General features: G+C 44.2%; 1 protein-coding gene across 3 annotated transcripts in view; it reads right to left on the minus strand.

The window, feature by feature from the left end:
• Positions 1-14,652, minus strand: part of STAB1 (stabilin 1) — a 52,241-nt gene that overhangs the window by 21,137 nt on the left and 16,452 nt on the right. For all 3 annotated transcript variants that reach the window (XM_085235859.1, XM_085235860.1, XM_085235861.1), the window contains 16 exons: positions 12,867-13,013; positions 11,006-11,068; positions 10,124-10,237; positions 9,688-9,741; positions 8,548-8,628; positions 8,092-8,250; positions 7,268-7,330; positions 5,749-5,850; positions 4,627-4,713; positions 4,255-4,366; positions 3,554-3,737; positions 3,228-3,321; positions 2,210-2,368; positions 1,269-1,364; positions 794-889; positions 136-183 (listed from right to left, as the gene is read on the minus strand). In XM_085235859.1, the coding sequence (XP_085091985.1) occupies positions 136-183; positions 794-889; positions 1,269-1,364; positions 2,210-2,368; positions 3,228-3,321; positions 3,554-3,737; positions 4,255-4,366; positions 4,627-4,713; positions 5,749-5,850; positions 7,268-7,330; positions 8,092-8,250; positions 8,548-8,628; positions 9,688-9,741; positions 10,124-10,237; positions 11,006-11,068; positions 12,867-13,013 (1,659 nt within the window). The remainder of the gene's footprint in view (positions 1-135; positions 184-793; positions 890-1,268; positions 1,365-2,209; positions 2,369-3,227; positions 3,322-3,553; positions 3,738-4,254; positions 4,367-4,626; positions 4,714-5,748; positions 5,851-7,267; positions 7,331-8,091; positions 8,251-8,547; positions 8,629-9,687; positions 9,742-10,123; positions 10,238-11,005; positions 11,069-12,866; positions 13,014-14,652) is intronic.

A 14,652-nucleotide genomic window follows, 5' to 3' on the forward strand; every position in this document is an offset into this window, starting at 1 on the left:
CATCACTTTTATAGGAGGGACTGAAATTATCCCTAGCAAAAGCTGTGCATATGGCTGAACAGAGGCTCAGTGAGACACCATACATCACTGTGTGTTTTCACAGCCTTACTCCAACATAAAATCCAAAGTTCTTACCTTAACCCAGTCATAGAAGCCTGCGAAGTGGGAACTCCTGGCCAGCTCCTTCCAAAGAGAAACAAAAGAAGGGTTACCTCAACTGAGCACCAGGGCTGCAGGACTGGGAGTCCCATGGCAGGGGGCAGGAACCCATCCATCAGTAGTGACTTTGGCATTCCTTTTTAACCTCACAACCTTACCTGCACCTTGTCTCATGAGGAGAGATGGGTGCTCCTGAACCAAACTTTAGCCATTAAAAATATGCATATTTTATCAATTGAAAAGTATTTATTCCTAAATAAGTGAGTTATTTTCAAGTTGTCTGCAATTGCTGCTGTTTACCAGGGACAGAGATTGAATCCATAACGGACTCTGATATTTCTAGTGGCAGAAATAGGCCTAGCTAACTCTGAACTGAAAAATTTTCCAAGCAATAGAGAGTACTGCACAGGACAGACAGGGATGAAACTGCCTGGAAAGTACTGCCAATGATTTATTGAACACATCAACCTTGGTATCACTAGCGTTTCTGTGGTCTTAGGCAAAAATAAACTGTGTTGTCTGGCACTGGGAGAAGTCAGCTCAGGTAACAGAGAAAAGAAAAGAAAAGGGAGAGGGGAGGAGAGCTGTTTCTCACTGACCTCAAGAAGACCTCTGATATTTATTCTTTACTCACCTTCAGAACATCCCCATAACATGTCATGCCATCTCCAACATAGCCTTCAGGGCAGGCACAGGACCTCTCCCCTCCTCCAAGGGGTACACACATGGCCTGCAAACACAACAGAAGGAGAAATTGGAGAGCAAACACAGGTTATGAAGTGTTACACTGACCTCGGAATCAAACACTGGCCTCCCACACCTGGGCTAAAGGAGCACACACAAACATATTCCTCCTCTTGCCTCTACATGCCACTGAGTTTATACCTTACACAGCAAGGCCTAGTTGATTGCCTTGGATTGTGTGAACTCACAAAAATCAGAGGATCTCCCTAGGTAGATCAGAGATCAAATCTTTATAACGCCTCAGAGGCATGCCAGTGGGATAACGCGACATCAATTCCTGCAATACTCTGGATGCCATGGCTGGAAAAGTTGTGACAGGGAACAGAGGAACCTCCATTGCCACGCTAGCCTCTTCAACTACTCACCAGGTCATGGCAGCCACCATTGTCCATGAGACATGGGTTGATTGCATCGCAGTTGTGGCCATCACCAGCATAACCTCTCTTGCAGACACACTTACTCTGCAGGAAAGAGACATTTCAGATCTATCAGAGCATCTTCATTTGCAACCCAAAATTGTTATTAGGCAGCAAAATCTATTCTCAATCGATTTTCCCAAGTTTTCTTCCTCAAGAGCTGAAAATGCAGAGATAGTTCCTTAGCAAGGCATCATCCTCTACTACAGCACACATGCTGCATGGTTACTCAAGTGTACTGATCTGTTGCGCTGCTTGGCAGTGAGAGGGACACTTGGGAATTACAGTTTCCATCTGTTTCCAGCTTTTCAAAGAACAACATAGATTTTGTGAACAGAATGAGAGGAGAGTTCATTTCAAAGCTTCCTGCGTATGAGGCAGCTGGAAAAGCTGTGTTCTGCTGAAGATCTGGCACCATTTCTGAGCCTGTGGTCCAACGCTCCCTTTGCTCAGTGGGGAAAAACAACCAACTTGAGAAACCACACAGCCTTCTCCAACCTCAAAGATGCCCCAGTCTCAGCATGGCTTCCTTACTGACTATCCAAACATCCACATGTGATTTTCTTAGCATTGTCTCTGGGCAGTCTTAGCACTGCCCAGAGACAATGCTGAGATCTGGGAACAAGTTTGGCACAGCAACCAGTGCCTTGTTATGAAGTTGTAGTTTCTTCCCTTAGCTGCACAGCAGTGTCAGAGTAGTGTAGCAGCTTCAAACATACCAGTGTCCCCCCACCACACAAGTACCCTGTGAGGGCCTAGCAGAAGCTGGTGTTTCTGGCAGCAAACAATCAGGCTTTGCTGATGACCAGCCCAGTTTCTACCTTCAGCAATCTCACAGAGCAGCTTAGGAAACATGCATCAACCATCAGTTTGCTTAGCATAGCCCATACCTGACCAGGGCCGATATAAATGCAATCAGCATTGATGTGACAGTTCCCTCTGCTCTCCTGCATGCAGTTGTCTATGGCCACACAGGCCTTCCCGTCTCCAGTCCAGCCCACGTTGCACTGGCAGGTGGCATTGCCAGGGCCAGTACTGGTGCACAGGGCCTGCAGGAGATGGGAGAGAAAAGCATTACACTCAGCACAGGAGAGGAAGGAATGCTGTGCAAATGCAGAGACAAATCTCCTTCATCAGACTGAGGAGAGCTTCTGAATGATCAGCTCTGATTGCAGCATCGGGGGATGGGGGCCGGAAGCATCTTGTTCAGAAATGGCCTAGAGGAAACCATCATAGTGATCCCGGAAACATTCCATGTTTTCAGAAAGGTGGACACTTGTGTTTAAGGTGGCTCAGAACTCCTGGGGCGTTCCCTGCCACCCCAAAAAGCTCTTCCATTACAGAAAAAATATTCCCTGAAGAGGAGGAGAGCAATTTTCTGCCCAGACATGGAGGCAGCAATGACTGCAGCTCTCTATCTGCAAAGATTTTCTGTATACCCAGCGCCATCCTATTTCCTTCTATGCTTTCCTCTCACTGAGGGACCAAAATCACAGAGAGATCTGACCATTTGGGTGGTTCCTTCCATTGTGCAGAACCACAGCTCTTTACTAAGGATGATAATGCAGTTTTGGAGGTTACTAGAAATACGAGAATACTCACAGCCAAGCTACAGCCTGAACACATATTAAGAGACCATGAGAGGAAAAGGAATGCAAAACAAAAACCTGTGCAGCTTATCTCTGTGGCTGCCAACACATTTGGCCAACTCATCCCTGGGGTGTTCCATTTGGCCATCAACCAAGTGACTGACCTCCTTACAATGACTGTGTTGAGGTAGCTGTTATTATGCCCCACCTTACAGATAAGGAAAGACAGGCACAAGACCAACAAATTTAAGAGTCCTGGATCCCTGCTATGACTGTTCAGTGCTCTTTCTGCACACTTTGATAGTCCAACCCCACTTACATTCAAAGAACAGCCTCCTCGTTCTGGCTGGCTGCACAGATCAATGGGCTGGCAGGAAAACCCATCACCTTCATATCCATCCCTGCAGATACACCTTAAAAATAAAAGGACAACAATCCCTTCTTAAGACAGCAGAGAGCAAAATGACAATTTGAGCCTTGCAAACAGGCAAGAACCTGATCTCTAATGTCGCAGGTTGGCTGCATCACTTGAGCAATTCTGTGCAACAGGTACACAAAGATACACATAATTGGCAGACTCACAGCCACTGTATGTCTATACAATGACAACCCGCCCACCTGAATGTGTGTGCCAAAAAGACTGACCTTGCTGTGTCACTGAGGCTGCAGACAGCATTCTGATGGCAGTACTGGGACAGACCGCTCGGGCCACAGTTCTTGGAGGTCTTGTCACAGAATTTTCCAGTATAGCCTTCCTTACAGGACCAGGACTGACACACACCCCCACTGCCAGGCCTGTTGTCGCACACACCATGGACACAGCCACAATCTGTCAAGGATATGAAGAAAGATCAGACCTGAAGCCACCACACCAATGGGGTTTTGTAGATTCTCATCTTTCCTTCACAATCTCCCATGACATCAAATGGTCGTCCCAGTTCTTAACACAGGGGTGCCAGCTGAGAGACATTCACCAAAACATGGCTACAGAACAGACACTGGGACTGCCTGGGTCCGAGAGGTTTTTGTGCTTCTAAAGACAGGCTCAAACTTAGACCATCAAACACAGGTCCTTGTTAAGTGGGAAATGAAAATGCCTTTTCTTTTTTAACAGGAGAGATGTCCACCAAAGTTGCACACCTACATTTGTCCAGTTTCCAAGACCTTTATTACCACTGTCATATTAGCCGTGTTTTCTCTACTGCTGTTTGGTGGGACACTTGCAATGACATTTCCACCACTTCTTTCACAGCACTGGTCTTGCACGAGGGGAACTCTGGATACACAAACCTGCTCTCTATCTTTGCCCTACATTTTGCTGTAGTCTTTCTCTCAGAATTACCAACCTTCATCGCAGTTCTCGCCATGTTTGTTTGGGTTTGAACAGATGTGGCAGGCTATTCCTTTGAAACCTTCAAAACACTGGCAGTTGCCATTCCCATCTATGCCATCGCTGCACTGGAAAGAAACAAAATGCAAAAGACATTAGAGCTGAAAAGCTAAAGCCCACTGATGAGTACATGCCATCTTCCTTGGGTCTTCTGTGGCTTTGGGCTCAGGCCTGGAGCACAAATCCAGAATTACACTTATCTAGAACAACTGTTACCATGAAGAAAAAATACCCTACATTGCCATTCCAAAAGAAATAAGCAAACTACTCTTTCTAAACACCCTGACTGAACTTCTCATTGCAGCACAGCAGGATCTTTCATACTTACATTTCCCCGGCCATAGCATGGGTTGGTATATCCCCCTGGGCATGGCGTGCAGTCTGGACCAAAGAATCCTTCGCAGCACCCAGGTTTCTGAGACAAAAGCAAAATCCTTAAAGCATCAAGTGATATAGAATATATTGCCTGGAGTTGTCTGCTCCCACAGTTCTGAAATCCAGGTCCTCCTTCCTGTGATCACAGGCTATACTGAAATAGACCGCCTCATTTGTTATCTGTGTTTCTAAGAGCACCCATACTTAGAACTGTACAATCATTTAGATTGAAAAAGACCTTTAAGATCAAGTCCAAACATAAAACTTTGGACTTTACCTTTAATTCTGAAAATGTTTTCCAAAGATTCCTCTCTTTCTGACTGCAGCCAGTTCTTTTCAATATAAACTACTACTTTCTAATTGTTTTTTGTTTCATTTCTATGACTTTTTTATGCCCACGTTTCTCTTTATTTCACTAACAATACTGTCCCACTTGCCCCTCATTTGTCATCGCTCAGTACTTCTTTGGGAGGGAGGCAGCAGTCTTGGATTGCAAACCTTGTTACAATGACCAACAAAAGAGGAATCACAAGACAAACATCCGCCCGTTGTTTAATGAGACACCCGCAAATCTTTCTGTATAGTTGGCACTGGGACAGCTCAAGATCTGCAGTCAAATGTGAGGTCTGTAAACTCTACAAGAGCCACTTTTCTGACCCATCTGACAGTGCTTCATAAACAGGATGCAATCACTTCACAGCTTATGGCACTTTCACTGAGCTCTGCTTCCTCTGAGAGACATGGTTAAAACTCAGAGAACACCGCATCATTTGTCCCGTGCCTCCCTCTGGCTTGGCTGGTTGAAACTGATGCACATTTATTGAATGTACTGGAGCTGAACTGAGCTGCTTTCTTACGTTCATAGCAGGCTAGTGCTGTGTTCTGCTCCTTGCCTACCAAAGGGTGGGCAGCCAACACACCTGCTGGGCCTAGGGACAGACCTTTGCATGGGACGGCCCTCCCTTGGCTCCCACCCCACCCTCACTCAACTCAAGGAGCTGGACATCTTCTCCATGGATCAGGCAAAGCAAAGTTAAGCTCCTGTCAAAGGGGTACAGCCTTCCAACACACTCACCACAATGGTCTGATTGCAGTACCGGGCACAACCCCTCTTCAGGACATTCAGTCCTTGTGGATCATGGATGTAGACACATTCTTTTGGGAATGGCGTTAGTTCCTGGAGAAACAAATCAAGTCAGTGCTGCCTGGTTTTATCTGCTTGGTAACCTTCCCCTCTGCTCTTCTTGCTGCAGATAGCAACTGTGTCTGACCCTGAGCTAAGGAAGTTCACAAAGGAGCCAAGGTGAGCACAATCCCAAGTACGAAAGACCCCAGAACATGAGCCCAGCATGAAAGGAGGCTTCCTTTCACTGCCCTTTTGTTCTAACAATTGTATGTGTGATAAAGAAGGGAGCACAAGCAGGGGGGAGGGGAGAAAGATGGGGAAAGAGGAGAGGAGTGGGGGAGAAAGAGAGGGTAATAAAGAGGAGGTGAAAGGCACAGGAAAAGAGTGGGGAAGAGGGGGAGAGAAAGAGGGAATGACAGAGGGAGAGTGAGAATGGGAAAGAAAGGGACGGGAGGGAGATGACTATAGGGGTCGAGGTGAGACAGAGGGATGGGGAATGGAAAGGACTGCAAATAATGTCTGCTTAAATACACCAGGAGTTACACGCAGGCATTGGGCCCAGCACGATTCTGTCACACCTGCCTCAACCTGAGGAAAAAGTGGCTGTAGATTTTGCAGAGCTCCACTTCCTACATTCATGGGAAACTGGACAACCTGGCCTAGTACTAGATCTGGAGGGTGGTGGCCCTGCCTGTGGCAGGGGGGTTGCAACTCGGTGATCTTTGGGGTCCCTTCCAGCCCAAGCCATTCTATGATTCATGCTGAGACAGCACAAGCAAGTAATCCCAACATGCAGAGCCAAAAGAAGACACCTGATAATTAACAGTGGTGAGCACCTGTCTGACTTTCACAGGCAGTGACTCAGGCCTGGCCTTCAGAGAGGAATTTCCTGGAAACTGCTGTTCTGCAGAACCCAGCGTAGGGTAAGTCTTCACGCCAGCACCCTGCCTGCTCCTCCTTACTCCACCTTCAGCTAATTCTGCTCATTCTGAATCAATAGTGAGCACAGGCCAAGGATAAATTGTTTCTCACTCTTTGCAGTGAATAAAGCTTGCTGTGATTCCCTGGCTACAATGCAAGCAGTGGTATTACTGCAGTGTACTACTGTGACCAGGTCTGGTTCTGGTAATTTGGAGGATCTGGAAGACACAGTGTATGAGCAGGAAAGAGTTGCACATCTACAGTTTAATTTAGTAGAGACTGTCTCACAGCTCTCTACACTGACTCAGCAAATAGTCTTCAGAATAAGAGGCAGCCAGAGCAGTTTCTGGGTGACAGTCGGATGGCAGTGAGTGGCTGTGGTCCACTCAACAAGCCATCCTCCAACAAGCCATGCTGTTCTCCTCTACCAACTGACTTTCCTGCACTGCGTTTGTTTGAAAATGCTTTGAGTTTGCAATTATCTGTCACAGTGTGCTTTGTATGTCACATGAAAGAAGAAATTACAAAAATATCCAAAAATAATCACCATTTCTTTGCTGCCAGGTGGGCAAACACTGCTGTTGAGAGCCTCACAATCCACACAAGAGCCCTGTTAAGAAAACAAGAGTGGAAAACTTCATCTTCCCAATGAACCCCTTCCCCATTCCAAGAATGACACCGAGCTACTATTCCCACTGTATATCCAAAACATCACATGTGTCAGAAGCATTCTTAGGAGGGAGTTTCCACACTCTGAAACAGGATAAGTTTATTGCTCAAATCAAGTGGCTCTGAAGTTATGAGGAGTTTGCATCTGACTTCAGGATGGACTTTGTCTCCACCCTGTGAGCCATGAGACACACAGCTATGCAGTAAATCACTTTGGGCATCCTCAAAGTGATATCGATCCTCTGGTTAGTTCAGATAATTCGCATTGCTCCAAATCAGATACTTTTTCCCTAATTAGAGCTGTATTCTCTTTCTGTAGTAACATATCAGTCATCAATTTGGGGAACATGCACCTAAAGTAATGTATACAAAACTCTTTATGTGAGAATACCATACAGTGTTTGCAGCTTCCACTACCGAATGACAGCTCCCCATACACACTAACAGGAGGCCAATGCTGATGGTAATGGGAACAAAGCATTTTCAGCTGAATTAGTAACTCTGGTATGAAGAAGAGAGCGCAAGGCCTTAAAGGTAGGATGAATGTAAGGAAAGAAAGACTAAAAGAAAACAGCTGATTGCCAACAAAGCAGGGCGAAGTGACATTGCCCAGGTGTAATTTACACATTCGGCTTCTGTTCCTCCAGGTGAGTGTGGGATCTACAGCAATGGCTAAGATGAGAATGGGCCAAGTTGACTTACGGTCACAATTTTGTGCTGTTCTTCATTGCATCTGTGAGGCAAAATGGGGATTATTGAAGGAGGGATGAAGATGCCATCCACGGTATGAATAATACCATTTGATGCCACAATGTTTCTCATGTTTAAGGGGATCTCTGAGTCATCCATCATAATTCTTCCCTGATGTGGAAACACAAATAATTTATCAGAATTTTATCCCATTAGACTGTATTAACTACGTAACACCAATGCAGGAAAGAGATGGTATGCAACATCAAGTGCAACCACACACAGTCAAGCCATTCAGTGAAGTCACTGGTTGGATAAGAAGGAAAAATAATTCAGTGACCCCACTTAAGTCTATTTTTAAAGCATAGGAGGAAACGGAGATAGGCTGAAAACTCACTATTTAGAACCTTATCCAGACTTTTTCTTAGAACAGGAGGTTTGCCTGAGTGGGTTTTGATCCATACTCACATCTGCACTGATGTTGATAGATAGTATCTGGTTAGCCATTGTAACGATGTGTGGCGTCATTATCAGTTTCTCCACAGTTATCTGAAGAAAAAAAAACAACGCCATGGAGGGACAGCATCATGAATAAGCAGAGCCATTTTAGTACAGCTTATGCAGTTCTTTCAGAATTTCCTCCACCTAAAAATACTTCTGAAGGGGATTTAGACTTTACCATTTACATTTAATGAATTATCTCAAACACGCACAATTGCCCAAAGGGAAATCAGGACTTGGTGTGAATCATTTGCAATACAAAAACCACAGCAGTGGCAGTGGCCTTGGTTTTCATTCCTCGTGTCCAGCATACCTGAAATCAAGTTTCTATTAATAGTGTCCCCTGTTGATACAGGTAATACAGGGCATATTGAATGAACAAGTAAAGCTGAGCCAGAAGCATAGTAGGTAATTCATTCTGATCTAATAAAAGAGCTTATTTCTAAAGGCAGAGGACATGTAAACTGCAGTTACTGCACAGAAACTTGAACATAAGGGTTTGACACAAATTCTAAAAACTATGATAATCCTATGATAGTCCAACAATTTATTAAAATAAGTAGTTCAGCTTATTGCCAATGTAGTTGTTCATCAGCTGCAAGAAAAACTGTGCTTTGCTGTTTTGCCAAAGTGATGCTTGTTTTCCGTGTTGGAATTCAGAAAATTCTAAGGACTGACATTCCTCCTCGGCAAAAGACTGGCATAATATTGATATGTGATTAGAATGCTGTACTATGATGCTGGAGTGTACACAAAACCTTTAGAGTAAGTTAATGATTTTAAACATTTATCTTGCTTATTGCATAAGTGAAAAGGTCTTGTTAATGCATGTCTTAATTTTATTTACCCTGCCACACAGCACCGTGGTGCCAGCACACAGCATAGGCTCACTCACAACAGTTTTCCATCACTAACCACCAATGGGGCCCAAGCAGAAGGGAAAAGGAGCAGTTTCATGATGGAAGTGCACCAGTCTTTTGGCAACTACTTTCATGGTAAATATTTTGCCTCCATTTCAATACTCCAACCTTTGTGCCAAACAACATAGGTGATTACATGCTGGCCCAAAGGGCTCCAATTATCGAGGATTAGTGCTGCCTGCCTTACCGCTGCTGAAGTGTAGATATGATGTTTCACAAGTTCCTGGAGCTTATTTATGCCCTAAGGAAAGAAGAGAGCAAAATAATTGGACAGCCCTTCAATGCTCAGGAGTGAGAAGAGGCAATTACATTTTCTTTTAACAAATGACTGACAATGCCAATATACTACAGCAGCAACTTCACTTGGAAAATAAATTCCTTCATATTCCCATACACAAAGGGGAAAAGAAAACCCAAAACCAGACTAAATCTGGCTAAATATCATCACAGGTGTCACCAGCATTCAGTTGTCTCCCAAAGCCTCGCAGAAAGAGAGACATGGGTTAGCCAGCTGCAGGAAAGACAACTTGCAGCAGTGAGCAGATACCTTGCACAAGCTATGCCAGCACAGCCCACTGCAACACACCTAGTTCAAGATGTGGTAGAGGATTACGAGCCCTCACCTCTGTGAAAAGATAAATGAGCCTTCCATCTCTTAATTTATCCACACCGTCATTGCTGGGTACAAATACAGTAAAGGGGCCCGGCCCATCCAGTATTGCTGGCAGGCCACAGTTCTGCAAAAACAATAAAAGATTTCATCAATGGACACAACATGAGTTAGCAAGGGAGATCTATCTGAAAGAGAGGGGAAACTGTAAGCAACCCACCAGGTGTAGAGATTGAAAAGCTGGTATAGACAAGAGACAAGGCTTGTCATTAGGCAGATGTAAATGCCATAAAAACAGGCTGAGCAGTGCAGTCACTGGTGTGAGTGCAGCTAATGTGAAAAAGAGCACTGAACTAACATTCCCTGTGCTTTAAGTACAGATATTAAACTGGTATCTTTTTGCTATGGAAGAAGAAAAAGAGAGAAAGCTTATAATCACAGTTGAACTTAGCTAATTTTGTGTTTACATTGTAAAAATATTAGCTAAATGAAGCCTGGGCAGCAGCTTCAAACATTTAAGACCTGAGGACTGTATTATTTATGTAGACATCTACACCAAACCAACAGGCAGCTTCAGCCCATCTTGACACGGGCAGACATGTAACGTTTGCTCTTTTACAGGCACAATGGTCAAGAACTAATCATGATTTGAAGATGGGAAGGAGAGGTGGGGAAGAAAGTGGTAAAGAGACTTGCATGCTTGCTGGTTGTGCTGATGTTTCCATTACATATGCTTATAAAATAATCAAAATAAGAAGCGAGTCAGACAAAAGCATCCAGAAAGACAAATAACTGAGATGCATTTAAATGTTACCCAAAATTCCCACAAAAGCACTAGCAGGCAGTGCACAGCAGCAATGCCACATCTTCCTGGGGCAGACATAAACATGCTTACCTCCAGTATGGTTTCAAATCGACTGAAGATCTCTGTGGAAGCAAGGATCTCCCCAATGGTTTTCTGCGAGAAGATACAAACAGAGAGAAAAGTGACCAGGGTTGCAGCGAAGTCTGAACACAAACCGGAATGCCAGCTGCTACTTAAGGATTGCCATGCTTCAAGTCTACAGAAAGCCTCAATGGATTCAAAGACATTTTTTGGCAAGGACCAAGCCTACAGCAGCTTAGACACAGACTTTTCTCATGTGCAGCAAACCAGAGTTTCCAGGTTTCTCATGCACTTGAGCACTCTTTTGTTTTCCGACTCCCAACTGCAGATGAAACTTGTAGTTGTGCAGAACTGGGCTGGTAGACTGAGGACCTGCTCTATCATCTCAAAGCTCTTTGATTTGAGGGCAAGAGTTCATTTTGCCACCTGCAAACAAGCTCCAGTACTGAGAAAATACAATCCATATGTGTACACCTGACATCACATTGGAAATAGAAGCCTTCAGGGAGCATTCTTGCTGTCTTGCCTTCCCTGAGCAAGCTGCCTCTGTCTCAGTGCCATAATGCTGGATGTTCTTGGATGGTGCTGGTTTCCACCAGTCCCCTGCTCACACCCTGACCCAAAGCAGCTTCTGGCACAGCCTGGTGCCACACACCTCCGCACCTCACCGCACACTCTTCTTGGACTGCAGATGAAGATCACCATTTGTAGGACAAAAAAAAAAAAAGGGCCATCTTCTTAAAGGTTTTTTTTTTTTTCCAGCCATCACAATGTGAGCATATACATCAGCAGTTTTTGTGACAGTCACTGTTGTGCTGAGCATCCAAGACTTAGAGAAATTTGTAAAGCCTGCTCTGCCTGCCCACAGCCAGAGTAGATGCAAACCCTCCTCTGCAGACGCTGAGGCACGCAGACACTGAGCTCGGCCTCATGATCCCTCTGGATTTTAGAGAATCCTTTTTGGAAGACATCCTCATGCAGGTGGTGAGACTGTGAGCATCTTTAGTTCATCAGCAATGGGCACTTTTAAGTCCACATATACACCCAAAACTTATGCCTCTGACAACCATCCTCAGGGCACTTCAGCTCAGGAACTACTAATGCTTAACACAATACTCTATCTACTTTTTGAACACAAGATATAACTGTAATATCACACAATTCAACTATTTTTACAGATTAATGACAGTGGTGCAAACTACCAAATCAAAGAACTTATGTCATTCTATGTGAATTTTTTCTGCCTTCTTTCTGCATATAGAAACAATATGAAAGTGCTCAGACATAGCAATGAAGGAGCTGCAGCAAAAACTTTTCCCAGTTAACAGGAAAATGTGCTCAGCAGAAGCAGAGGCTGAACCTATAACTCCTAAATCCCTTCCCAGTGTCAAAACATAAGACACTACTTCAAATTGCAATGGTCTGTAGAGATTTATCTGTCCTCATTTTACATACTTTTAACACGAAGTTAACATTTCTGAATATAATATCAAAATGCAGTAGAGCCCCTAGAAAGCAAATCTTAATTTCAACTTGATATGAAAAATACTTTTTCAGTATTTATGCCATTACTCTCCTGTAAGGTACAACAGCAAAAGAGCTTATTTGCTATGAAGGGAGTGACCTTACTCATGAAATAAGAACTCTACTTATCCAAGCACTGTGAAAGCATCACTGCAAAGACTGTATCTGGCTTGTGCCGTGCTCTTAGCTACTTTTAAAGGTACGTTTATCTGGAGTTGAAAACAAAACTCCTTTTTTCTTTTAAAAATACCCCACTGATTAAAGGATTTCAACCTTGGAAATAGATATTTTTAAAGTATTTATTCTACCATACTATAAAACAGAAGAAGTAGAAACGTGTGCATACCTGTGGGTTTCCAATGTTGTCAGCATTACTTTTTTTCCTTAGGGTGTCAACAATATGTATGATACCATTGGCTGCTGGGAGATCTGACTGCAGAACATTGTACAGCTCCCCTGGCACATCTTGGTATCGAAATGATTTGGTGTGTCCCTGGGTAACATTGCAAGGTTATTTTCATGTATATATTCAAGGGATCACTACAGATCTATATAATCATTGGGTTAGCAAAGTGAAGACACAATTGGGTTTACTCTGGAAAAAGTAAATATAAGGGATGCCCTCAGTGCAGAACAAACATCTCACCCCTACACGAGTGCGGGCAGTACGTCCATCCTGGAGTATGCTGAAACCTTATCAGAGAAAGAAGACCTAATCTGGGACAATCATCTCTAGATTTAGGTTTGTGTGAGTGTGAATGCTTGCTCCCAGCTGTGGAACGTGGCAGGGTGCCTCGATCACCAACCTGCTGCACTGAGCTGCCAAGCACAAAGAGAGAGGCATGCTGCCTCCTGGGTACCAAAACACAGCATTTGGAAGCAGTTCTGAAACTACAGCTCTGATTGAAGCTTTTATTAGCTCCTAAAGCAACAAGGTGTTCCATAACGAAGCCCAAACAGTCAGGCTCTCTAAATTATAAGGTAGGCTTCTGGTCCTTCCATACTGTGCACAATCATGCACTGAAGGTAGGTGAACAGAGGTGCATGAGAGGTGCACCTTTAAAGTGAGCCCCAAGGTATTGGTGCTGCAGCCATAGCCAGGGTACAGGCATGCACAGCTTCTCTGTGCTCTTTCTGAACTTCTCCTCCCTGACCTTCATTTCAGTTCACATCTCTGGGAAGTCCGGCTGAAACAAAGGCTTCCTGGATCAAAAGACTCCAGAGTAAACAAACAGGAAAGAAATGTATAAAGACCATTGATAAGTCCTGTTCAGATGCCCCAGCTCCAAATAGTGCTTTGTACTTTCGGTGCAGGCAGGGTGCATGTATTACAACCCAGACCTCGAGGCCAAGGCTGGATCCTCAGAGAGGAAATGGCCAAGGGAGAGCCGGACAGCTGTGGACAAGCATACTGGAAATATACAGGATGGAGAGAGAACAGTGGATGCTGGAAAACATGAGTCAGTTGAAAAGGAGAAAAGGAACAAATAGGGTAAGTGGAAGAGGAGATACTCAGCATGTAGCTATGTCTGAGAACATGAGCTCCAAGGAGAAGCATTCAGCCCAAAGGGTGACAGAATACTGCAGTTGGTAACATTGCAGGGAAAAGCTTTCTTCTCCAGAACGCATATTGGACTGCAGAAACATCTTTACCAGGTTTAGGAGTCAGGCTCTGCCTAACTGGTTGTTTGCAGAAACATCTGCTTGTCTACCCTTAAAACATCTTGCTTTGGATCTCACAAAGGATCTTGCTGGGAGACAGCAGCATTATGTCTGTATAACAACAAGCTGATAAAAGAGCATCCTCTAAAACAGGAACAACTGGAAACCACTTTGATACAGTCTCTTGCTAAGCAAGAACAATTACAGCCTTTTTTTCAGCCTTTTCTTTTCACCTGCGTACTTTTTTTTTTTGCCCCAGGACTACCAGGACAGTCTGTATTTGACAGCTTGATTCACAACCGACCCAGCAGATGTGTTCAGATGTGTTCCACGATGTCACATCCACCTTAAAACTCAAAAACTACTTTGCTTCTCCAGGCTAAAGAAATGCAAGCAGTTTCACACCATGCCTGTGTGCACATTTCAAGTGGATGGTAAAAACCAAGGAGCAGAGAAGTGACTATTTTTAA

Source organism: Meleagris gallopavo, chromosome 14 (genome assembly GCF_905368555.1).
Source record: "Meleagris gallopavo chromosome 14, MGAL_WU_HG_1.1, whole genome shotgun sequence".
NCBI classification, from domain to species: Eukaryota; Metazoa; Chordata; class Aves; order Galliformes; family Phasianidae; genus Meleagris; species Meleagris gallopavo.